This window comes from Carcharodon carcharias, chromosome 1, assembly GCF_017639515.1.
Source record: "Carcharodon carcharias isolate sCarCar2 chromosome 1, sCarCar2.pri, whole genome shotgun sequence".
NCBI classification, from domain to species: domain Eukaryota; kingdom Metazoa; phylum Chordata; class Chondrichthyes; order Lamniformes; family Lamnidae; genus Carcharodon; species Carcharodon carcharias.
The window spans coordinates 113,897,250-113,922,078 of NC_054467.1; the positions used below are offsets into that span (position 1 = coordinate 113,897,250).

The 24,829-nt window shown below is 42.5% G+C and overlaps 1 protein-coding gene across 3 annotated transcripts in view; it reads left to right on the forward strand.

Annotated features, from left to right (window-relative positions):
- LOC121282899 (ADP-ribosyl cyclase/cyclic ADP-ribose hydrolase 1-like) overlaps positions 1 to 24,068 on the forward strand; it is a 52,462-nt gene extending 28,394 nt beyond the window's left edge. Inside the window, exons 3-8 of one of the 3 annotated variants that reach the window (XM_041196711.1) lie at positions 3,682 to 3,803; positions 7,716 to 7,798; positions 11,525 to 11,601; positions 14,969 to 15,061; positions 17,473 to 17,559; positions 23,395 to 24,060. In XM_041196711.1, coding sequence (XP_041052645.1) covers positions 3,682 to 3,803; positions 7,716 to 7,798; positions 11,525 to 11,601; positions 14,969 to 15,061; positions 17,473 to 17,559; positions 23,395 to 23,464 — 532 coding nt within the window. In that variant the 3' untranslated portion in view covers positions 23,465 to 24,060. Of the gene's footprint in view, positions 1 to 3,681; positions 3,804 to 7,715; positions 7,799 to 11,524; positions 11,602 to 14,968; positions 15,062 to 17,472; positions 17,560 to 23,394 lie in introns of all 3 variants that reach the window. The other 2 variants (XM_041196719.1, XM_041196727.1) reach the window with 2 other exon arrangements.
- The last annotated feature ends 761 nt before the right edge of the window (positions 24,069 to 24,829 follow it).

A 24,829-nucleotide genomic window follows, 5' to 3' on the forward strand; every position in this document is an offset into this window, starting at 1 on the left:
CGAGGGCCCCAGGCTGACTCCTTGAGGAGAAGGGATACCTGGAGTGAGATTGAGCTGCCTGGCACCCCTTTTGTGTGCAAATTGTTGGAGACCAACTATGGCATCAGAGATGGAGTTCAGCCTGTGAAGCAGTGCAGGAGCGATGCCCTGGACTCCATGGTGGCCGCCATCCTACCAGTGGTGACCTCGGTGCGTTGGCATGCCAGCGCTGTCACCTCAGCCTGAAGGTGGACGGAGTCCTCCATCGTGCCTTGCAATCTGAGGAGTGCAGCAGACATCACTTCCTGATGTTCCCAAACTTGCCTTTGCAGCTGCAGCAACTGTGACATGACCGAGTACAAAGACTCATCATCTCTCTCGGACTCAGCAAATTTCGAGCCTCCAGCAGTCCCCCGAGTGCCGGACGCCAGGTAGGTCCCTGTCACTACCTGCTGTTGATCAGACAGTGTGGTGTGCTCACCAGAATGTGATCCTAGGGTTATTCTAAAGCTAGGTCCCACCGAGGAGCCTGTCTCTGTGCTGATGGAGGGTGTGGGTGAGCACTGTGTTGGGAGTCCAAGGAGGGTGCCTCCAAATTCCTCTTCCGAGGTTTCTTTGGGGCTTGATTGGAGGCCCTGGGTTATGGCTTCCATTAGCTGTTTCCCAGTTGTGCCACGGGAAGCAAGGAGAGATAATTAGTCCATGGCAGTGGCCTATAAAACAGGACACAGCACTCACAGGATGTTGCACTTCTGGGTCCTCACTTGGTAGAGCAGCACCGACCTCACCGTCAGCACAGGACTGGTCAAGATCCTCACCGGCCAGCTGGATAGCTCTGTTTTCAAAGTCCGTGAGGACCTTGATTTTGGGCATTCTGCCACCGGTCTGCAACCTCTCCCTGTTGTGTGCCAGTTTGTCCTGCCTGGATAGGGATGGAGAAAGTATAAGCAGGATGCCTGCCAGGCCAGATGATGGGTATGCCTGGCATGTGTATGTGGTGAGTGGTCCCATGGACAGGATGAGGACAATGGCGGTGAGTGTGAGAGAGTGAATGGGGATGTCCCTTGAGCTGGTAGTGAGTGAGATCCCTGTGGATTTGTGATGGGTTTGTGAGTATATGAGTTGAGAGTGATGAAAAGTGTGACCTACCCTGGCGGAATGGAAAAGATCATTCTTCCTCTTGCGGCTCTTGGGTTGCTCTCCTCTTTTGCATGGCATTGACACTGAACACCGCTGCCACCGCCTCACAAGCTGGATTAGTGAGATTGCTGCCCATCCTGCGGCCAGAGCGGGGGTACAGGACATCCTGGCAGGACTCCATGGCATCTAAAAGGCATTCCAGTTATGTGTCACTGAACGGGGGGGGCTGTAGTCTTCCTTGCAGCAGTGGTGAGTTGGAAGCAGAGAGGTGTGTGCACGGCTGGACTTTAATTATGGCGCCTGGCTTGATGAAACTGAGGTGATGGCGGATGGGCGAATGAGAGCCCGCTCCCATGGAAACAGCATGTTTCCTGGGAGTCCATAAATAATGTGGCTGGTTTGGGATGATATGGCGTGAAAACCCATCATAGCGGCTGGCGGGTAAAACGGCGTTTTACCTGCCTGCTACTACACTTAGTGCAAATCTGGGACGAGTCGGCCCCCTAGTCTCCAGTAGCAGAAGGATGTTGAGAAGATGTTGAGAAGAAACAGTTATGCTTTAAACTGTCCACTTAATTCCAAGATAAAGAAATGTAGGGCCTTGGGACTAGTTAATCAGCATTTTTCTGTGGATTCAAGACCAATGTATAACTGCAATGTGGGGTCCTGTCCCTACATCCTCACCCTGTTGCAGTGCCAGGTTGTAACGGGCGACAATAATGCGTGACACCCTCTGCAGATTGTACTGCAGGGCTCCACCAGATTGGTCCAGGCACCAGAAACTTATTTTCAGATCCCAATGGTCTGCTTCACCAAGTCGCAAGTTGCTGCACAAGCCTCATTATTTTGCTGCAGCCTGAGGCTACCGCACGGGTGTTATCAGCCATGGCCTCTGTGAGTAGACCTTGTCCCCGAGGAGCCAACCCTGCAGCCTCTGTGGACCCTGAAAGATGTCAGGGATCTGTGATCGACTGAGAATGTAGAAGTCATGCACCCTCCCTGGAAACCCTATGCAGACCTTCAGGATGCATTTATGGTGTTCACACACTAGCTGAACATTCAGTGAATGGAACCCCTTGCGGTTGACATAGTTGACCATGTGTTGCGATGGAGATCTGAGCACCATGTGAGTGCAGTCAATGGCACCCTGCACCTGTGGGAAACCCAAGACCTGGACTGGACTGCATGCTGTGCTCTCAGCTCAGGCGCAGACATTCTCCTAACCCACACTGCAAGGCTACACTGTTAGCTTGAACCATGGGGAAGACTGGTCCAAACCAGGATGATGACATTGCAAGGGGTTGTAAGCGCCTCTACCAGTGACTGCTCCATGACCAGCTTTAGCGAGGAGACTGTACAATGTGCCTAGTTGCCCAATTGTTCTGTAGTCCCCTAAAAAGCTCATTAGTTTGCAGTCTGTGCCCGAGGGGTAAAAAGCTCTGGAACACTTGGTGGCACTTTGATGCCCCTGTGTTGCTTGAGTGGGCAGATAAGCTAGAGGTCTGACTCCAATCACATCAATGTGGCTGCCCTTGAACTGCCTCAGCTGCAAAGAACAGTGCAATCACACCAACAAGGGCGGACGATCCAGCGGGACGGGTTGGGGAGGGGCGCTGAGTCCGGTGGGATGGTCTTATAATGAAATGCTAATGTACTACAGTGAAGTTCCTGATGTTCAATGGCAGGAAACACTGCCCATTGTTGGGCTGAGCAGATGATCGCAAATGGTTTTACAACATTGTTTGTTGGCCTTCTCGCCATATTGTCCGCTCACGCCACTAAACATGCCTGACACCAGTGGGTACAAAAAATTCCGCTCTTGCAGTCTAAACTACTGTATACAGAAATGCTGCTGCCATTGTCTTCACATGTGAACACCTTACACCTTCTTTCCAGCAAACAACCCAGGCCTCAATTTATTCTTTAACAGCTGCATCATTCAGGCCTGTGGTTAGGCAGACTTAAGAACGGATCATATGATCCCCTTCTTTTACCCTAAATTAAAGTCACAGTCCTGAAACATAACAATCTTATAAATCTCATATTTGTAACATGCTTGCCTCATGAATATCAGTGCTGACCTGTTGGACTGAATGTTGTTCTGTGCTTAATATTTAATGGAGCCGAATTTGACTTTGCCCAATGTAAAATGGGTGATAGCGAATCAGCAATCCATATTTTTTATTTCCATTGAAGAAGATGTCAAACAGGGAGGGATGTCAAATAGGCTGCTGATTCTGTATCATCCATTTTATGTTATCACACAAAGTCAAAATCTAGCCCATACACTCTATCATACACCCTGTGGAGTCCTTAAAAATGATTTTCACAACTCCCATTATAAATTTTGAAATCATTTTCCCAGGAATGTCTCTAGTTGGCTCTTTGTAGATCCTTGAGTAATAGGGCAAGCCGAGAGTGTCCGAATAGCCACTAACATGTCAACTTGATGCATCTTGGTAAAATGATCCAGTAGTGCATTCCAAAATAGTTTATAATTTACGTGTTGTTTTCCTTGAATTCCAACAACATACTGATACTAAGATTGTTCATTTTCCCTAGTCAATCTTCTGGAGCCATCCTTCAGTACACCGATGTCACACACAATGTTATACCTCTCGAGAACACTCTGATTGGTTATATGTTGAATGGCCTGAATTGGTGTGGAAAACTCTCCAGCCCAGGTGAGTAATCTCATCTTTCATGGCAGAAAGCATTGAACTACCATCAATAGTTTTCACTTGCTATTCAAGATTCACGAGTTCATGGACTCCTTAGCAGCGGAGCTTTTGAGAATTTAGTTTGTTAATAAATGCTAATGCTTGAGCTTTCATTCTGGAAATGATCAGCGATCAGACCTGTTCCAGACAGGCAATCCTTGGTTTATGCTGCCTGGATTGGAAAAGAATTCTCACGGCCAGGAAAGAGGTCCTCTTATAAGCACCTGCCGGACCTACCTAGGCCCCATCGATTACATTTGGAATGTCTTGTGAACTAGGTACTCAAACTTTTAAAAAACTTGGATTTTTTTTACTGTCCGATGAGATAGCTCTGGATTCAAGTTAGGGTCCAACCATAAGAATTATACTGCTGCTTTTAAACCACTCTTGTGTGAGCTTCTCAAAGATCTCCTTAATGCAGAACTTTGGTGCACATCAGCTTCCATTGGGTCATTCAATTCGCTGTTGTGCACACAGACTCCTATATTTGTCACAATCCTTTGCCTACTAGGAGCCAATGGCTCAAGTCCACACTCCTACTCTTCCAGAAAGCTGTGCACTCCCCAGCAGTGCACTGCAGGATCTCAGTCTATGATATAACTGATCATTTTAATAGGTGGAAAATGCAATGTACCCCACATGAGCAACAGAAATGATTTGTATTTATATTGCACATTTAAGATAGTAAAATGTCCCATGGCATTTCACATGAGCATTATTAAAGAAAATTTGACCCTCTGAGCCATATATGGAGGCATTAGGGCAAATGACTAAAATCTTGGCAAGGATATGGAGTTCAAGAGGCATCTTAAAGGAGGTACAGATGCAAGGAGGTATGAGGAGTGCTTTGGTGCCTTGGCAGCTGAAAGCATGGACACCAATGGTGAAACAATTAAAACCAGGAATGTTCAAGAGGTCAGAATTGGAGAACCACAGATATTCTAGAGGTTTGTGGGGCTGAATGAGATTAGAGATGGTGGAGTGTGAGATCCTTGTCATCATTCTTCTGGGCTGGATACGGTTCCACAACAATTCAGGCCTTCCATCATATAACTAATCAAAGGGCTCTCAAGAGGCATAAATGCCACTGTGATGTCAGTGTACTGAAGGATAGTCCATTTGTCTGGTTTAAGGAGATTGACCGGGAGGTTGAGAATTTTAAAACTGCAGCAAACACAGGTGTGATTGGTCAATAGGACTTTGTGCGAGTTAGGACAGGCACAGCAGAGTTTTGGATGAGGTCATCTTACAGAAGGGAGTGTAGGTAGAATGCTGGAGACCAGCCAGCAATATGTTGGAATCGTCGTGTCTAAAGGTAACAATGACATGGTTGAGGGTTTCAGTAGCAGATGAACTGAGTCAAGGGCAGAGTTGGGCAATGTTAGAGAGGTAGAAATAAGGTTTTCGTGATGTCACTGCTGTTATTTGAAAGCTCACTTTGGGGTCAAAAATGGTGACAAGGGTGCAAACAGTCTGGTTCAGACTCAGGTGGTTGCCACATACAGGGATGGAGTTGGCAGTTTGGGAACAGAGTTTGGGTTAGTTAGAAAAGACCAGGGCAGGGGTAGAGTCAATAGTTAGGGAATAGAATTTGTGGTAGTAATCTAAGACAATGACTTTGTTCTTCTAAATATTTAATTGGAAAAAATTTCTGTTCATTCAGAGCAAGCTGTCAAACAATTTAGAGGCATTGGAGGGATCGAGAGAGATGTTGGTCAGGTGGAACTGGTGTTATCAGCATACATGTGGAAACTGACACTATGTTTTCGGAAGAGGTCACCGATGACTTCAATCTTAGCAACAGGAATCTATAAGCTCCTTGCACTTGTTGGACATGAGGCAGGGAAGAGGGGAAAATGGTTTGCACTCCAGAAGTAATGGCAACATGAGGAAGAACTTTTTTCATGTAATGAGTAGCTAGGATCCAGAATTCACTGCTTGAAAGTGTGGTGGAGGCAGTGAATCAAGGCATTCAAGAGGGAATTGGATGATTATCTGACAAGGGAGAATATCCAGGGCTATGGGGAGAAGGTGGGAGAGTGGCACAAGGTGAATTGCTGTTACAGAAATCCAGCACAGGCACAATGGACCAAATGGCCTCCTCCTGTGCTGTAATCATTCTATGATCCTAGAATAGTGAGCAATTTTAGTACACAAGAACAGGACCTGAAAGTGCTTCATGTGTTTCAGCCCAATTTGGAGGTGAATGGCTAAACTAATCATCCACCATATCAGTTCATGTCTGCAGAGCCCTCGGATTTAAAGGAGTGGTGATTAGGATCATACAAGGGCAATCGTCCAGGGAAAGAGAGAGTAATGATTTTAGAGCACCACTGCCTGGTGGGACTGCAGGACTGTGAAATCATCCCTTAAGTTTAAACAGCCCAAACACAGGCCTCAAAGACTGGCTGCAGCAATACTCCACCCCAGAAAGCCAGGCTGCTTTATGTAAATGGCCCTGAGGACACCCATGATCATGTCTCCACCACTATTCCAAACTAGCTCAGATAATTTAGTTTCAATCTGGAGATTACATCCAAGTTCTTGGCAGACATATTCAAGGAGTGTGTGGGGCTCCAGTTCCTGTTCCTTCCCCACTGGAAGCAAAGGATCTGTGAATTCAACTTTACTTATGTTTGGAGCACTTTGTTCAATCATTTCAGCAATGTCGATGAGCGTTATTGCCTGTTGTCAGGAACGGCAGGAAAACACTTATTTTAGAAAAATCACATATCAAACTGTATTGTTGCAATTAAGGTTCTTAAATGGAGAAGTGAAAATTTTGCAACATTGACAATAAATCATTTTGTAAAGTGTAAGCGCAAACTGACTAATTTATTCCTTCAAAAAATTTATGGTTACTTAACTTTTAATAGTGCTTTTTAAATATGCCAGATGAAGTTCCTGTCTTGCTAACTTCAGCCAAAGAATCACCTAAGAATTAAGTAGGCATTCTCAAAAAGTTATATTTCAACCAGGTCAGCAGGATGTATGTGATACTGAAAAACCGCATTCTCCTTCCTGGCAAATACTCCAGGACAAAGCAGCTCGCTTGATTGGCACCCCATCCACCACAATAAACATTCACTCCCTCTACCACTGAAGTACAGTAGCAGTGTACCTTCAACAAGGTGCACTGCAGGAACTCAGCAAGGCTTCTTTGACAGAACCTTCCAAACCCCTCGACCTCCACCACTTAGAAGGACAAAGGTAGCAGATAGATGGGAACACCACCACCTGGAACTTCCCCTCCAAGCCACACACCAATCTGACTTGGAAATATATCTCTGTTCCTTCACTGTTGCTGGGTCAAAATCCTGGAACTCACTTCCTAACAGCACTGTGGGTGTGCCTACACTACACAGACTGCAGCGACTCAAGAAGACAGCTCACCATCACCTTCTTGAGGGCAATTAGGGATGAGCAATAAATGCTGGCCTAAGCAGCAACGGCAAAGTCCTGAAAAAATATATTATTAAAAATCTGATTTTAGTCCCCCATTTAGACCCCAGCCTCAGTGGTATTGCATACTAAGCATTCCAGATCCTGCAAAAAGGCCAGAGGAAAATAGAAAATGGTTTGGGAATGCAGAGGAAAATCAGATTTTCTCCAAAAAAATTTAAGTGTGCCCATTTACGCACCGAAAAGCACATCTGCACCCAGACAGAATTTTGGCCTAAGAGATCCATATAAAATAGCTCACTTGAGGGTCATGGTGCATTTATAATTCACTCTATATAAGAAAAATTGCTTAGTATTTAACTTATGAAAGGTTTTTTTTCTGAATATTAAACAAGCACCTCCTATACCTCCCAATTAAAAACTGGGACATAAACATGGCACAACAACTTGATTTGTAAAGTTAATTTGTTACAGAACCTAATTTTGAAGCATGTCCTGAATGGAACAATTGTGTAAACAATTCAATGCGTTCATTTTGGAGAGCAGCATCTGAAAGTGTAAGTGATTCCTTTTCTGAAAAAATCCTGATAGGGCAACATGTTGGTCCAGGTCATTAACATTGGAACAACAGCTTTTAGTTCAAACTCCAACAATAGGTGCCTCAGCGCCATTTGCAATTTGAGTCCTCAAATCCCCACAGCCCAGAGGCTTTCACCTGCATCTGTGAGGTCTTGTGTCTTGACAAAGCCTAGTACTAGCTTCCCCACACTCCTGCAAACCCCTACAGCAAAGAAGGGAAAACGAAAAGGACCATCACCATGGGGTGATATTCATGCACCCAGCTAATGGCTGACTATAGAGTGGCATCAACAGAAGACTGGGAACCAGTCACCTTCCTCTCAGCTGAGGAACGTTTTGTGACTAAGAAAGCCCTGAGCAGGGGAAATGGAGAGAATAAGTTCTTTGTAAAACATCAAACCATGATTCATAGGAACATAGGACTTAGGAGCAGGAGTAGAGCCTGTTCCACCATTCGATAAGATCATGGCTGATCTGGTTGTGGTCTCAACTTCATTTTGTCATCTGCTCCCCCCATAAATCTGGAGTTCCTTGGGTATCAAGAATCTGTAGATCTGCCTTGAATAAATTCAATGGCCCACTGCTTCTGGGGAAGGAAATTCCACATACCAATGACCCTATGAGAGAAAAGAAATTCTCCTAATCTCCATCTTAAATGGCAGACCTCTTATTCTTAAGCTATGTCTCCTGGTTATACTCTATCCCTAAGTAGAATCATCCTCCATCTACGAACCCTATCAAGTCCCCTCACATTCTTGTATGTTTCAATAAGATCACCTCTCACTCTTCTAAACTCCATTGGGTATAGGCCCAATCTGTTCACCCTTACTTCATAAGATGAACCCCTCATCCCAGGAATGAGTCAAGTGAACCTTCTATGAACTGCTTCAAATGCAATTCTATCTTTTTTTCAAATAAGGAGACCAAAACTGTACACAGTATCCAAATAGCAATTTAACAGCCAACTCCACTCGTCACTTAATCATAGCTCATATTTGGTAACAAAGCCTAGCAGCTTAGGCAATAGCATGGTGGTATTGTCACTGGACTAGTAATCCAGAAACCCAGGATAATGCTCTGGGCACTTGGGTTCAAACCCTACTACAGCAGATGGTGGAATTTGAATCCAATAAAAATCTGGCCTTGAAACCATCGTTCATTGCTGTAAGAACCCATCAGGTTCACTAATGTCCTTTAGGGAAGGAAGTCTGGTGTCCTTACCTGGTCTGGCCTACATGTGACTCCAGGCACAAAGCAATGTGGTTGACTCTCAAATTCCCTCTGAACAAGGGCAATAAATGCTGGCCAGTGACACCCACAATGAATAATTTTTAAAAAGTTGCCTCACCAAAGCTCTGTACAGCTACAGTAAAACTTCCTTACTTTTATATTCCATTCCCCTAATAAATGCCAACATTCCATTTACCTTCCTAATCAATTGCTGAACCTGCATTCTAACTTTTTATGATTCATGTACCAGGACACTCAGATCCCTCTGTACCACTGAGTTCTGCAATCGCTTTCCATTTAAGTAGTGTACTGCTTCTCTATTCTTCCTGCCAAAGTGGACAATTTTATGTTTTCTCGCATTATGCTACATCTGACAAATTTTTGCCTACTCAATTAACCTGCCTGTATTCTTTTGCAGACTCTCTGCCTCCTCTTGGCAACTTACTTTCCTACCTATTTGGGTGTAATTGGCAAATTTTGCTACCATACCTTTGGTCCCATCATCCGAACTATTGATGTAAATTGTAAATAGTTGAGGCTCCAGTATTGATCCCTATGGTACTCCACTTGTTACAGCTTACTAACCTGAAAAAGTCCATTTATCTGTACTCTGTTTCCTGCTGGCTAACCAAACCTTTATCAATGCTAATATGTCACCCCCAACACCACAAAATCTTATCCTGTGTAGTAACCTCTGATGGAGCACCTTATCAAATATCTTTTGGAAAACCAAGTACATCACATCTACAGGTTCCCCTTTATTCACCTTGCTCATACTTCCTCAAATAACTCCAATAAATTAGTTAAACATGATTTCTCTTTCACAAATCCACGTTGACTCTGCCTGATCACATTATAATTTTCTAAGTATCCTGCTATAACCTCCTTGATAATGGATTCTAGCAATTTCCCTATGATAGATGTTAGGCTAACTGGCCTGCAGTTTCCTGCTTTCTGTCTCCCTCCTTTCTTGAATAAAGGTGTTAGCTATTTTTCACTGGGACCCTTGCAGAACCCAAGGTATTTTGGAAGATTATAACCAATGCAACTATTATCTCTATATCCACTTCTTTTAAGACCCTAGGATGCAGGCCATCTGGTCCTAGGGAGCTTTCAGTCTTTAGGTCCAGTAGCTTTCCCAGCACATTTTACCTAGTAATGGTGATTGTTTTAAGTTCCTCCCTCTTGTTCACATCTTGATTTTCAAATATCTTTGGGAAGTTTTCCAACAGATATTTTGTGCCTGTCTTCACTGTGGAATACAGGTATTCTATAGTGAAGACAGGCACAAAATATCTGTTCAATGCCTGTCGTTTCCTTGTTTTCCATTATTAATTCCCCACACTCTCTCTCTACAGGACTAACACTAGCTTTACTTACTCTTTTCCTAGCTAAATACTTACAGAAACTCTTACTCACTGCTCTTATAGCATTTGCTAGCTTTCTTCATACACCTCTTTCTCCCTCTTTTTTTTAGTCATTCTTTGCTGATTCTTAAAATTTGACCGATCTTCAGACCTACCATTAGTCTTTGCAGAGTTGTACAGTGTTTCTTTCAATTTGATGTTACCTTCCTTAGATTCTAGAAGGGTCCAAGTGGAAAGCTAACACCTTTTTCAAGAAAGGAGGGAGGCAGAAATCAGAAAACTGCAGGCCAGTTAGCCTAACATCTATCATAGGGAAATTACTGGAATCCATTATCAAGGAGGTTATAGCAGGATACTTAGAAAATTATAATTTGAGCAGGCAGAGTCAATGTGGATTTGTGAAAGGGAAATCATTTTTAACTAATTTCTTGGAGTTATTTGAGGAAGTATGAGCAAGGTGAATAAAGGGGAACCTGTAGATGTGGTATACTTGGATTTCCAGAAGATGTTTGATAAGGTGCCACATCAGAGGTTACTACACAAGATAAGATTATATGATGTAGAGGGTAACATATTAGCATTGATAAAGGATTGGTTAGCTAACAGCAAACAGAGTAGAGCTAAATGAATTTTTTTCAGGTTGGCAAGCCATGGATGATGCATCCTTTTCAGAGCCTTTCTTTCTCACTGAGATAATTTTGTTTTTAAATTGATCTGCTTAGTCCTGGTGACATTGCAAAGTCAACCTGTACATTATTTGGTTCGATTCATTCATTGCATACAACCGAATGGCAATTTTTATTGTCTCCGTTGCCATCTGTTAGAGTGAGTTTCACAGAGATCAGTGTGCTAAACCAATCCGCTGCTAAATTCTGTTATGCCATTTTTCTACAAATTTGTGATGGAACTGCTGACGTGACTATGTTCATACTGGATTCAATAGAGCCAGAATGCAGCTTCAGAGCAAAGTCATTGAGATCCACACCTCCACCCACCCCACCCCTCAACACGACATAAAATTATGCTCATTTTCTTCCAGTTTAGAAAACATCTATTCTATTATTGAAAATATATGATATATAAGTAATAGTATGAGCATTTTCACAGTATGCAATGAAGGCCCATGGAGAAGTAACGGTGATGCTGAATGGATCTGCTCGTGTCAAAGCTTTCAGGACCAACAGGTACAACACGCATAACACTCAACATGATAGAATTTGTCTTTTAACTGTAACAAGGTAGAACTTCTGTGAACTTCAGTGCAAGTTTGATGGAAACCTTGGAGAAAAGATGGAGATGGACATTTCTCTGAAGTTTCTGCAAGTCTCCCACCAAAGTTATGTTGGGCAGTAGATGACCTGACACAGAAGTTACTGCCATTTATTCATAACAGGCAGTGCTGGAAAACATTACAGATCAATCAGCCGATCAACAGAAAGGGATTATGATGAAGGGTTATAGCGGAAACAATGAATCAGTTGGGCTTGGATCTAGGAAAGATATTTGATGCAGTTCCTCCAGAAAGGCTAGTTCTGAAAATAAAGAAAATGGAAATTGGTGAAAATATTTTACACTAGTCAACCAGTTATGTATTCAGTAGAACCCAGAAGTGATGGCACAGAGTTTGTCATCACCTTGGAAGAATGTTACAAATGACAACCATAGGGGTGCATTTGAAAGATACTTTATGTAATATCCTCATAAATGATCCAGAGCAAAGAATTACAAGCACAATGGGTAACTTTTCAGATGATACTAAACTAATGGTAGCCTGCAGCTTAACAGGATAATCACTTGCATTGTCTTCTCTTCCTGCCCCCGTTGATTACCTCTTGTGTCCTCCAAACATCTATATTTGCCCCCCTCCTATTTCTCATTGTTACTACTGGTCCCTGGGCAAGGTTCCCCCTAACAGTTATGATCCCGGATGAGGTACCCCAAATTGTTATGCTCTCGGATGAAGACTGATGAACTGGCTTTCTTTCTTTATTCAACCCCCTTGGTTGATCACAATAAAGTTAATTTTAAAAGGATCCATTCCCTCGTGGATACATTTTCCCAGTCCAAATATATTTATGTTCTAAAGGGAGCCAATTTAACCAGGCTTTCTTGAGTTAAAGAAAGAGTGAATTTATTAGTCACTAAAACATGAGAAAAAGATAATAAAAATGCAACACACATATAAACAGATTAGAATTGAGAAGTGAGACCAGAAATAAAACTTAAAAAGATATACCAATCAGCCTTTGGCTGGTCTCTGAAGACTAACTGATGAAATGTTGAGGCCGTTAAGTTGGATGATTCCAGTAGAGCTGACTTTGGCAGCTGAACAGCTAGTTTGGTGAGTCTTGTTCTGCCAATTGGCTGAAAGGAGTTGTCCTGTTTCCTTTTCGACTAAGGGCAGAATCATCCATGCCTGCTGGCATCAGGAGTGCTTGGTGGCTTGAGTGGACAATATGGCAAGAAGTCCAAAAGTCAGCTTCACGAACTAGTGAAACTAGTTTGCTATCGTCCGCTCAGCCTGTTGATGGTGTGCCATGTTTCCCGCCATCCGATGTCGGGAACCTCATTGTAATACATCTGCATATCATTACAAGGCTAGCCCGCTGGACTCATCCCCTCCACCCTGCTGGATCGTCCACCCACATTGGCGTGATTGCACGCCAATGTGTTTCAGAACAGCATATATCAGGGGGAGAATTTTCTCCCTGTTGGGGGGTTGGGTGGAAGCGGGCGTGGGCAGGCGCGTAGCCAGTCGCCTCCCGCGATCAGCTGCATGCTGCCATTTTACATGGCTGGGTCAATTAAGGCCTGCCCAGCGTGACGCAGACTGAGCGCTCCCTGTGTGGGTGGGGTGAGAAGGCTGAGTTGGTGCTTGCGCTCTTTTGCGCATGCAAGCGAAAGAGCACAGAAATCTCCCTGAGGCACAGAGTTGTTTCAAGGAAATTAGTCTGATTTTAAAAATTTTAATAAAAAAAAAATTAAGACGTCCTCTCATGTGACAGTGTCACATGAGCTACGACATGTCAATGAGCTTTACTGAAATGTTTTATTCAATTTATAAAGACTTCATGAAACCTCATCCCGCCTGTGGATGAGGTTTCATGAGAAATGGGAAGGCCGCCTGGGCTCTTCGTATACCCACAAACGTTAAGGTTGGACTGGCAGCTCTGTTAAGTATTTCAATTGATATTTAAATGGGCTTAATAGGCCTTTGATAATTCGGTGGGCACGCAGCTGACTCCGATGCACGCCCGCCAAACTGAAAATCAGAATGATGTGCGGTGACATCAGAACGCACCCCTGACATCACCGCGCATTATTTTACGTGTCAGCAAGCGAGGCCCACCCCTGCTCGCCGACCCAGAGATTCTGGCCAAGGTGTTTACTTGGAGGGCTGCACTTTGAGTGGAACTTTGAGGTGAGTGCACAGTAACGTTCTGTGGCACTCGTGAGGGCTGCCTGTTGGACTTGAAGGTTGAGGAGCATTGTGGGGTGTGGGAGCAAGTGCTGCCCTGCGGTTCAAGCAGTTCATGTGGGGAGGGCTATGGGCTGCCCTGCGTGTTATGATACAGCAGCTGGTATTTGCCAGGATGATCAAATCCATAAGAGAAACTTAGCCAAGCTATCACAATGGTTTTGTAATTGGTATTTATTACAAGAAGGTTTGTGCATTGAATTCAGAAGTAATGAGTCCACTAACACCTTTAGAGATTTTAAAAATTAAATTAAAACATTTATTAGCAAAAAAAGGATTAAAACACATACCCAAGATTACAGTTACACCATTAATTATTATAATAAATCTTTCTAAAATAATATTTTGCAATACAGTATATGAATAATATGAGCACTTGGGATTCTCCTCCCACCCCACTTCCCGGATTTTACCTGCAAAGGTGAGAGCCAGGGCATGTTAGATATAATACTAAAACTAGAGATAAGAGGTACAATGTCTCATTGTCATCGCTCAGAAGAGGGTTTTATGCACCCCATGCTAATAAACTCCTCTTAACTCACAAAACTTTATTAGCTTGGGGTGTATATACAGAGCCTAGGGATGGGGAACATATAATTATTTTGATAACATTATGTTTAATACAAGGTAACTTTCTGTAACACAAAATAAAAATATGCTTCCATAAGTAAAAGTTAGAGGTCTTCTAGCAGACTGGGTAGCATCCCTGCCTCTGAGCTAGAAACCCTGTGTTCAAGTCTCACTCTAGGACTAGATAGCCAAGGGAATTGAGTTCCTAATGGGGATAAAAATAGATTGAGTATCAACTTATAAATCCTTCCAATGTATGCCAATGGCAGCCGGTAAGAGCAGGAGAGATACCTGGTCAGCCATGTGATGGAAAGAAATTAGAGACTCCACCATCACTATCCATAGCTCCAGGATACAAAATGCATGTATAAGTCTTTGTTCCCAAAGCAAATTGGCTTTAAGTTAAACCATCGTCCAGTTGAGTATCATATCAATATTCCTATTGATTCCATTATTCTTTGGACATTATTGGTACTGATTATGTCTTTCTTTTCTGTCACTAGCATTTTTGGTGAAATAGAACTTGGAAAATTAGACAACAAGCGGGTTACCTCAGTTCACCTTTGGATCATGGACAATGTTGATGGGCCTGATAAGTGAGATTTTGCATTTTATTGCATACATACTGTGGGTTTTACTACATAATAGTATTTTTGCTATCTCCATTGCAGCATAGCGGAATGGTAAAGCTAGTTAGACTTCCAACCTGGCATGCATGAATCCAGCATGTGGATTCCCCAAGTGGAGAGATACTGGCCTTATCTGTGCAATTGTAGGGAGGCCCAGTGAGTAGGATGGGCATTTACTTAAAAGGAAGAAGGAGCTTTGAAAAGGAAACAACAATTGTTTGCCTTCACATTGCTGTCAGAGACATAACACATCTGGATTGACAAAGGCCTGAGAACTTACCTTCTCAGCTAAAGGGGATAAAAATTGCACTGAGACTCAGAAAAGGAAAGAGGGGAAAGAAAATGAGGCACAAAGCATTACAATTAATTTTCCATGACTATATTCATTATAGTTTGTTTGATAACTAATAGCATAAATTTAACATTGTTAAGGATGGAGGGACCCTTTTGAAGTGGTAGTGGCATTTTCATCTCTGAGTCAGAAGGTGAAGAGTTCAAGCCCAACTGTAGACAGTCCAGCTAGTGGCAACTAGAATATTTGCTAAATTTTACAAGGAGTTGGTGGCCCCAGCTTAAAAGTTGGGAGCGAGCCTTTATCCATGTGGCCAGGAATCCCCACAGTGATGTAACAGCTATCAGACCATTAAGTGGTTCGGGGTGAAGTCCCGCCTTCTAGTGCTGTCAATCAAATAGCCGGCAGCTCTCTAGTCTAAGCAGCACCACTGAAAGTGGTGACCACTGCTGGGACTACAACTAGTTCCCAACAAAGAGATTCCATGGACCTGGACTTAAAGGGGTGTGGTGGAGGCCAGGTGCATCAGGGCAGTGGGGGGGAGGGGGAATGAGGATGGAGGGTTAGCTTGGCGGGTCTCCATTGGGCATAGGGCTGAACAGGGGGCAATCCCAAGCCAGCAACAAGGTCGCCAGATGCCTCGGCTCTCACCTTTGCAGGTAAAATCCCGGGGGTGGGGGGGGGGCGGGTGGATTGAGGCCCTTAAGTGACCATTAATTGGTCACTAAGAGCCTCAATTGGCTGAGAGCAAGCAGCCACCTGATGTCTCCCCTGCCACAGGTAAAATCCTAGTGGCGGTAGGCAGGCAATCCTTATGGCCAGGGTACCCAATTTGATGTCTCCTTTTCCCTACCGCTGCCCACACCTACTTGCCAACCTGTCCCTGGGGGATGAAGGCATAAAATTCTGACCCTGGTCTCAAAATATTGGGTTGGCATCCAGCAAGGTTCTCACATCCAGATGAAGTGACCACTGAAACAGCAGTAATATTCCTGCCCCTGAGTCAGAAGGGTTAGGGCCACTGTTGGTCTCCCTACCTATCTGTCTGCCTGACTCACATTTGCATTGTACTGAGTGAGGCTTGATTCATCCGTCACACTATCTCAGATAAGCCACTGAAAATTGTTAACTTTAGCACTGATTTGAATGTGTGCTTGTCCCACTGTTTAAAGGCACAAAAAAGGAAGGTTCTTTTCTGGAAAAAATGTTTGGCTACTCTTAGTTTCTAGAGATGAGACAGAATTATCATGTGTCGCTTGTACATAACCTGATGTTTGTGTCAATGTGGAACTTTTCATTGTGCTACACATTTTAAAACAATATCCTTAGCCAAATGATTAGAAAACCCTGCTGTAAACAACTTTGAAAGGAGGTGACTAAGAGGAAATTTCATACAGATATATAGATAGTGAATCATATGAAGAAGGCAAATCTAAAATATGATTTTAAATTAAACCACACAGTAAGAATGGGGAACACATGCAAAGACTGGTAACAGGGCAATTTAGGATCTCAAAAAGTTATTCTTCACAATACAATAATTAACACATGGAATAGACTTTTGGATAGGATAATGAATGCAAAAGAAAATCCCTGGACTTGTTTAAGAATCAGCTAATGGTGTAATGGCAAACAATTTGATCTTTCTTGATCAGTGTGATACGATAAGCTCTCTCATCCCTATCTATATTGTGAAGGGAAACCTTTAACAAAAACTCTTTTTCAGGAAGATAAAACAAAATACTGTGGATGTGGGAAATCTGAAATAAAAACAGGAAGTGCTGGGAATACTCAGCAGCTCTGTTTCTCTCCACAGGGTTAACGTTTTGAGGTGAATGTGACTATTCTCCTGAAAAAGAGTACTCTGAAGAAGAGTCATATTTGAGTTAAAACGTTAACTCTGTTTCTCTCCGCACTGATGTTGCCAGACCTGCTGAGTATTTGCAGCAATCAGCTTCTATTTCACTTTAGGAAGCCTTGATAAGTAATAATTTTCAAGCTAATGATGCCAACTGTCACTTCAAGCTTAGCAAATACGATTAATTATGGCAATTATACTGAACTCAGTCAATATTTTGCTTTGCAGAGAATCCTGCAGTATCGGCAGTGTTTCAGAGTTGGAAAAGGTCCTGAAGGAGAAAAAAATTATGTACTCTTGCAAGGATAATTACAAGTGTGTACCATATCCCTTTCATACTTAAACATTGCAACATTTGTGAAGTTGGTGAAATTCTCACATTTTATGTAATATTTCAGTATTTTAAGATAATTTGCTTCTCTTGCTCTTCCTAAATTGTTAATATACTGTTCTCTCTTCATCCTGGCCTTTATCCCCCACTGCTGCTGGATTCTAAAGGGGAGGAAACTATGCATCAGCTTTATGGAGCCATGTTAAGACCCCAACTGGAGTACTACATTCAGTATTGGGTACCAAACATAGGAAAGATATATTGACCTAGAGAGGGTGCAGTGCAGAATCACCAGAATGGTACCAGGGTTTAAAGGGTTAAATTGTAAGGACACTTTGCAAAAACATAGCTTGTGTTTCCTTGAGTTTAGACAGTTGAGCTAATCAAAAAGATCAAGGGAGTCAATAATGGAGATATAGAGAAACTATTACCTCTGGTTGGAGAATTAAAAACAAGGGCTGGCATTTTCCCAGTCCTGTGGGGCTGGGTTTGGAGGTGGGTTGGTCAGTTGGTGGGGGAGGGGAGGTGTGGTTACAAGGAAATAGGGGGAGCCATGTCAGGATGGTACCCTGATGCATTCCCATTGCAGGAGAAATTTCCTAAGGGAGGACTGGGAATGGGATCAACTATCAGTTTCATGGGGGCAGGTAGCTAATTAGGCTGGTTAAATCCTCAAATAGGGGCAATTTTGCAGCCTCATTGGCATTTTGCCACTGGGAAGGCCCCCACTGTGCACAGAGGCTGCCAGGTCAAAAAGCTAGTCTCTCTGCAGCAGGTTGGGGTTGAACTGAATGATAGAACAGGCTTAAGGGGCTGAGTAGCTAATTTCTGTTCATGTTCCTACATCTCTAACTTTCACCACATACACCCATGTGACTTTCCTTCTACAATCTACGAGCTTTCAAAATTCTAGCCCAGCATCATTATTTCTTAAACTACTCCATTTTCTATTTGATTCTTTCAAATCCTAGCAGTGCCCTTCATTATGGTGCACTAAGCCTTTCACCAAGTGATGGATATGTTATTATTCACAGCGGTGACCAATCCAGTCTCACCTGAAGCAGCACTTCTGCAAATTGTACTCTTCAAATTACTTAAACTTTATCTGTGCTGGCATTTTCTCAGCTCTTCAGTGGAGACAACACAGAGTATCTCATTGTTCACTTTGATGCTGTGCACTCCACTTCAGAAGTATCCAGCTGGTGCCAATCATAGGTCCAAATGATAAGGACTTCAGTTGTTTCTAATACAATTTAATTGCCCCAATCTAGCTCCTAACATGGTATGTCTTTTTCTGTGGGATACATTTTTTCCATCAGTTTTACAGAGAGCCTCAGTGGTGTTAGGGCTTTGTTCTTTTCCCTATTGCAATCAATGGTTGTTATATTAATGAAAGAGATAATTAGTTTCCTTCAAAATATCAGGAAAAGTATCAACTCATTGTAATATCATGGGGGATGACTTCTCCAACAAATGGTGAACATTCCACCTCATTTGACTACTTCAGGTCACAGATGAGGAAATGTGTACCATTTTGTCTAGTTTTAAAATTTGTGAGAAAAAATGGTTTGAAAGCAATACAGAATTTTGGTAACCAAAGATGTAAGGATAATATTGGGTCACATTTTTGGATAGATTGTGTCAGTGTGAATCTATAGGATTGACTATCTGTTTGCAGTTGCTAATAAGTTGTGACTAACACAAAATGAAGTTGCAAACATATATATAAAACAGTAATTTTTGAAAACTTCATCCTGGATAAATAGCAGCTGTTATTGTCAGCACTCTGGGTGGAACTGGGGATGGTGGGGGAGGGGGACTGGAGAATAGGACAAACGCAATTCCACCATGTTTTCTGTTCCAGTTGGAAAGCTGACCTTCTACCAGCAACCCCCCACCCCCAACATCAAAATGCAGCAATTGGTTCCGTTCCCTGACTACTCCTGGAAATTTTCTGCCACTACATCCTTTAAAAGATATTAAGGGAAAGACGTTGACTGAATAATCTGGGCTCTTTAATTGCAATTGCAGGTGAAATTGTAATTAGAAATTAGGAAATGGCAGACTTACTAAGCAGCTATGTTACATCAGTCTTCTCAGAAGAGGATCAGAAAAAAATACTAGAGATGCTGAACAAACTAAGAATAAATCCAGGGGAGGAACTAGCCGGACAAGCTAAAATAATGGTGATGGATGAAATAATTAGATCAAAGGTAGGCAAATCTCAAAACTTGGTGGTTTCCACCCCTGATGAGGAAATTATTGATGTATGAGCCATGATCTTCCCTAGCACACTCCATGCACTACCTCCATGTGCTGGAAAATCGCCAATCTCACTTCACTAAGGATAATAGAGATAAATTAGGAAGTTATAGGCTTACCGGTTAATTAGGAAAGAATGACTAAGCATTTGGACAAATATGAGTTGATCAGACAGAGTAGCTTGGAATTGCAATGGATAAATCATGTCTAAAAGTTGAATTTTTTGTGAAGTAACTAACATGGTAGATAAGGGAGTGTCTATGGATGTTAGTTACATCGATGTCCAAAAGGCATTTAACAACGTTCCAGATCAGAGACTGTTAACAAAAGTGAGAGGGAATGACTCACAAACTATTAACATGGATAGTGATTTGCTTAGGGGTAGGAGACAAGGAGAAGGTATAATGGGTATATATTCAAATTAGCAGAATGTGACTAATGGTGTGGTCCAGGGATCTGTACTGGGATCTGCCTATACTTTACTCTTTATTTAAATTACTTAAATGAAGGAGTAGAAAGCTCTGTATGCAAGTTTGCTGATGACACTAAGTTAGCTGGCACAATAAATAGCGTAGAGACTTATAAAGGGACATTGATAGTTTAAGTGAGCGGGCAAAATGATGGAGTTCAATGTGGGATTAGTCTGAGGGCATCCGCTTTGGACCTAAGGAAGATAGATCAGAGTATTTTCTAATTGATGAGAAGATAGGAACTGGATGCGCAGAGAGATCTAGGCCCAGATTTTCATCCTTGAGGTGGGAATCATGAATCAGGCCATTTCCCAACATCGCGATTCCATCACCTGTCTGGCAGTGCCGACTCATGTTATCTTCGTGGTGGGGATGGGTTGTAGTTGGGGCTGTCACCTTCTGAAGCAGACCTGAGGTAAGAACAGAAGTAGTCAGTTTCCAAGGCGGGCAGGTTAGAAGGCTCGTCTCTGTTCACTGGAATTGTAGTCTAGTCCATAGCTTCATGAGCACCATCATCAATTGTTGTAAAAACCCATCGATTTCACCAATGTCCTTTAGGGAAGGAAATCTTCCATCCTTACCTGGTCTGGCCCACAGGTGATTCCAGATCTTCAGCAATGTGGTTGATTCTTAACTTAAATCCCGTCAGTCATGATAGCAACTAAAAACGCCACAGCCAGATGATATCTCACCGGTCTACCCATTCTTCCTCATTGTTTCTTAATGAAACTTGTAGCGCTGATTAACTAATTGCTCTCTGAAGCGGCTTCGCAAGCCATTCAGTTCAAGGGCAATTAGGGATGGGCAAGTGGTGCCCACATCCCATAAAAGAAAGAAAAAAAACATTGGCACAGTTCTGTACATGAATGGTAGGCACTCTATCCCTCACCCCTCACCCCTCTCACTCTCACCCATCCCTCAGATTCTCCCTATACCCACTCACCCAGTATCCAAAATGGACAGAATGCATAGGCCCTATAAAAAATTGGGAGCATTTTAGGCTGCTCATGAAATTGTCAAAATAGATAGGCATTCAAAAACATCTTCAAAAACAATCCTATTAACTGTTCATAAAACTGGCAATCAAAGCAAAGCTGACAGTCCCCTTGACAGCTGGATCAACAACACTTGCCAAGCTGAATACATTAGCATGGTTCATAGCTCAGTCAAACTTTCTATGAGATTCTATTGCAAAATTGTATCAACAAAGTCTTTGAAGTAATGGAACAGGTGACCATTGGATAAAGAACTCTAATGCATCTGAAATTTTCAAAATGTTGGTCAATTTAATGGTGAATTTTCTTTTCTAAACAAAGCCCTATAATTTTAATCACTGTATTAAAAACAGGCTTATAATATCTAATTATGATACATGAAGTTGTCAACACCTTTTGAAATTACCTGTCAAAAGGTTCCCAACTCCAGACTAAGCATCCCGCATGGTTCATGAACCCTCTAAAATGCCACAAACTACATCCCCCACCAAACAGGCCCAACTCCATTTAAATGTGAGGTGTCTAAAATGCCCCACCTCACAATGGAGTAGGCAAGGGCAGGATTGCTACTTGTGGCTTGTAGCTACTTAGTTAGACTGCCATTTCCTCATTTCCAATTATAACATCAATTAATTGTGATTAAAGGGCCTGGATTACTCAGCCACCCTCGTTCTCTTAATATATTTTAAAGGATGTAAATGGCAAAAATATTCCCAGGGTAGTCGAGACGTGGAGCCAATCACTAACTTTGATGTTGATGATGGGGTGTTGGTGGCAGAAGGTTCACCCATGGCCCTCCAACCGGAAAAGTGGCTGAACAGAAAATATGGCGGAATTGAGTTTTGTCCTACCCCACAGCTCCACCTTCCGTCTCCTACCCTAGTTCCACCCAAAGTGCAAACAATAGTAGTTACTATTTGTCAAGGCTGAAATTTCCAAAAATTCCACATGATGGGAATATGAGCAGGATTCCTGGAATCCAGTCCAGCCCACCATTTTTAAGTCTTGCCCACTTTGACCCAATGTGGATGCATGAAAATTGGGCTGTTAGAGTCCAAGTACAGAAATCATTAAAAGATAGCGGACAGGCACAAAAAATAATAATGGAATGTTGGTCTTTAAGAGGGCTAAAATACAGAGGCGTAAATTATATTGCAGTTGTACAGAGCTCTGGTTAGACCACATCTGGAGTAATTCCTTTAAGGCTGGGCAGCACACTTCAGAAAAGATATTTTGGACTTGGAGGGTGTGCAGCACAGATTCACGAGAATAACACTGGGGCTAAAAGGGTTATATCATGAGAACAAATTGTATAGATTTGTTTACATTATAGCTATTATTGGGGAGAGGTGGTGGCATAGTGGTATTCTCACTAGTATTCCAGCGACCCAGGGTAATGCTCTGCAGGACCCAGGGTCAAATCCCATCATGGCAGATGGTGGAATTTGAGTTCAATAAAAATCTGTAATTCAAAGTCTGATGAAGGGCCCCAAATTTTTGACTGCTAAAGGTAATCAATCCCACATGCAGTTGACTACTGGCACTAAAACATCCTATTACTCTGTGAGAATTGAAGATATAAAATAAAACTAAGCTCTGTTGTGCCTTTTCTGGGCCCTCTCCATGTGGTTGGAGTGGGATGGTGCCATTCCAAATCTGGCAGCAGAACAAGGCCTCTGGGGTTCCTAGCCCATTCTCCTTAGCAATAGCTGTCTCCTGGTGAATTTGGCAGAAGGAGTCATGTTCTGCAGTGGAGTCCAGCCACTTGTTTGCATGATTTCTTTTTTGGAGGAGGGCCGATAGAGATAATAGCAATTTTTCCATATAGACTTTCATTCTGTTGTTGTAAAGGTGCTTTGCTTCAATATTAACTGTTTTCAATGTTTCTAATACTTAAGTGGCAGAATGAATTGGCGGAATATTCAAAGTGGGTTCATTTCTGGTGGTCTAAAATACACACAGTGGAAAACATCCCCATTTATTACTAATGGGATTGTTTCTGCACAGTGGAAAATCTGGATCTTGATATCTAGTTCTTAAGTTATGTTTACTAATTCTAAAGTTTAAAAAATGTTTGTTATTTTCTCGACAGGCCTGTTAAAATGCTCCAGTGTCTTTTCAAGGTGGACCATCCATCCTGCGAGTTAGATTCAAAGCTATAACCATCCACTCAAGCTACGTTTGTGGAATTTCTAAAGCTGCCTGCTTCCACGTAAACACACAATCAGTTAGAATTGCACAAAGATATAAAGAAAGCTTCATTATAAAATGTAATGTGATTGTCTGCATTGGGTTGATTATAATTTGATTTGTAATTCTGAGGAGAAATATGTACATTAAAAATAACGGGGGATGATCAACGTTTTAAGATGGGAAATAAACTGAGGAATCATGCAATTATTTAACACCATTACTACATTCGGGGTTAATCATCTGGTTCTCAAAGCCTATTGCAGTGATCCACAGTGGGCACCACACCTCCAGGCATAAAAGCCTAAGGCCTATCATTTTCCTGATTTGGGGACTTAATCCATAATGTAACTTGAGCATCAATGTCAGACATAAGAAAGAAATAGGAGCAGGAGTAGGCCATTCAGCCCCTCAAGCTTGCTCCGCCATTCAATGAAATCATGGCTGATCTACTTCAACACAATTTTCCCGCACTATCACCCTATCCCTCGATATTTTTAATATGTAGAAATCTATCAATCTCAGCCTTGAACATACTCAACGACTGAGCCTCCACAGCCCTCTGGGACAAAGAATTCCTAAGATTCACCACCCTCTGACTAAAGAAATTCCTCCTCATCTCAGCCCTAAATGGCCTGCCCCTTATTCTGAGACAGAGTCCCCTGGGGAAACATCCTTCCTGCATCTACCCTGTTGAGCCCTGAAAGAATTTTGTATGTTTGAATGAGGTCACCTCTCATTCTTCAAAATCCAGAGAATAAAGGCCCAGCCTATTTAATCTTTCATTTTTGGACAATCCCTCCAAACCAGGAATTAATTTAGTGAATCTTTGTTGCACTGCCTCTATGGCAAGTATATTTTTCCTTAGGTACAGAGACCAAAACTGCACACAATGCTCCAGGTGTGGTCTCACCAAGGCTTTATATAATTGCAGTAAGACAGCTTTACTCCTATACGCAAATCCTCTTGCAAAAAAGACCAATATACCATTGCCCTCTTAATTGCTTGCTGAACCTGCATGTTATCTTGCAGTGACTCATCAACAAGTCCCTTTGAAGTTCAACACTTCCCAGCCTCTCACTATTTAAGAAATACTCTGTGGATAACCTCACATTTTTCCACATTGTATTCTGTCTGCCAAATTTTTGTCCACTTGTGTAGCCACTCCAAATTCCCAAAGCATCTTTGCATCTTCCTCACAGCTCTTACTTCCACCTAGTTTTGTGTCAAGTGCAAACTTGGAAATATTATATTTAATTCACACATCCAAATCATTGATATGGATTGTGAGTGGCTGGGGCCCAAGCACTGATCTTTGTGGTACCCCACTAATCACA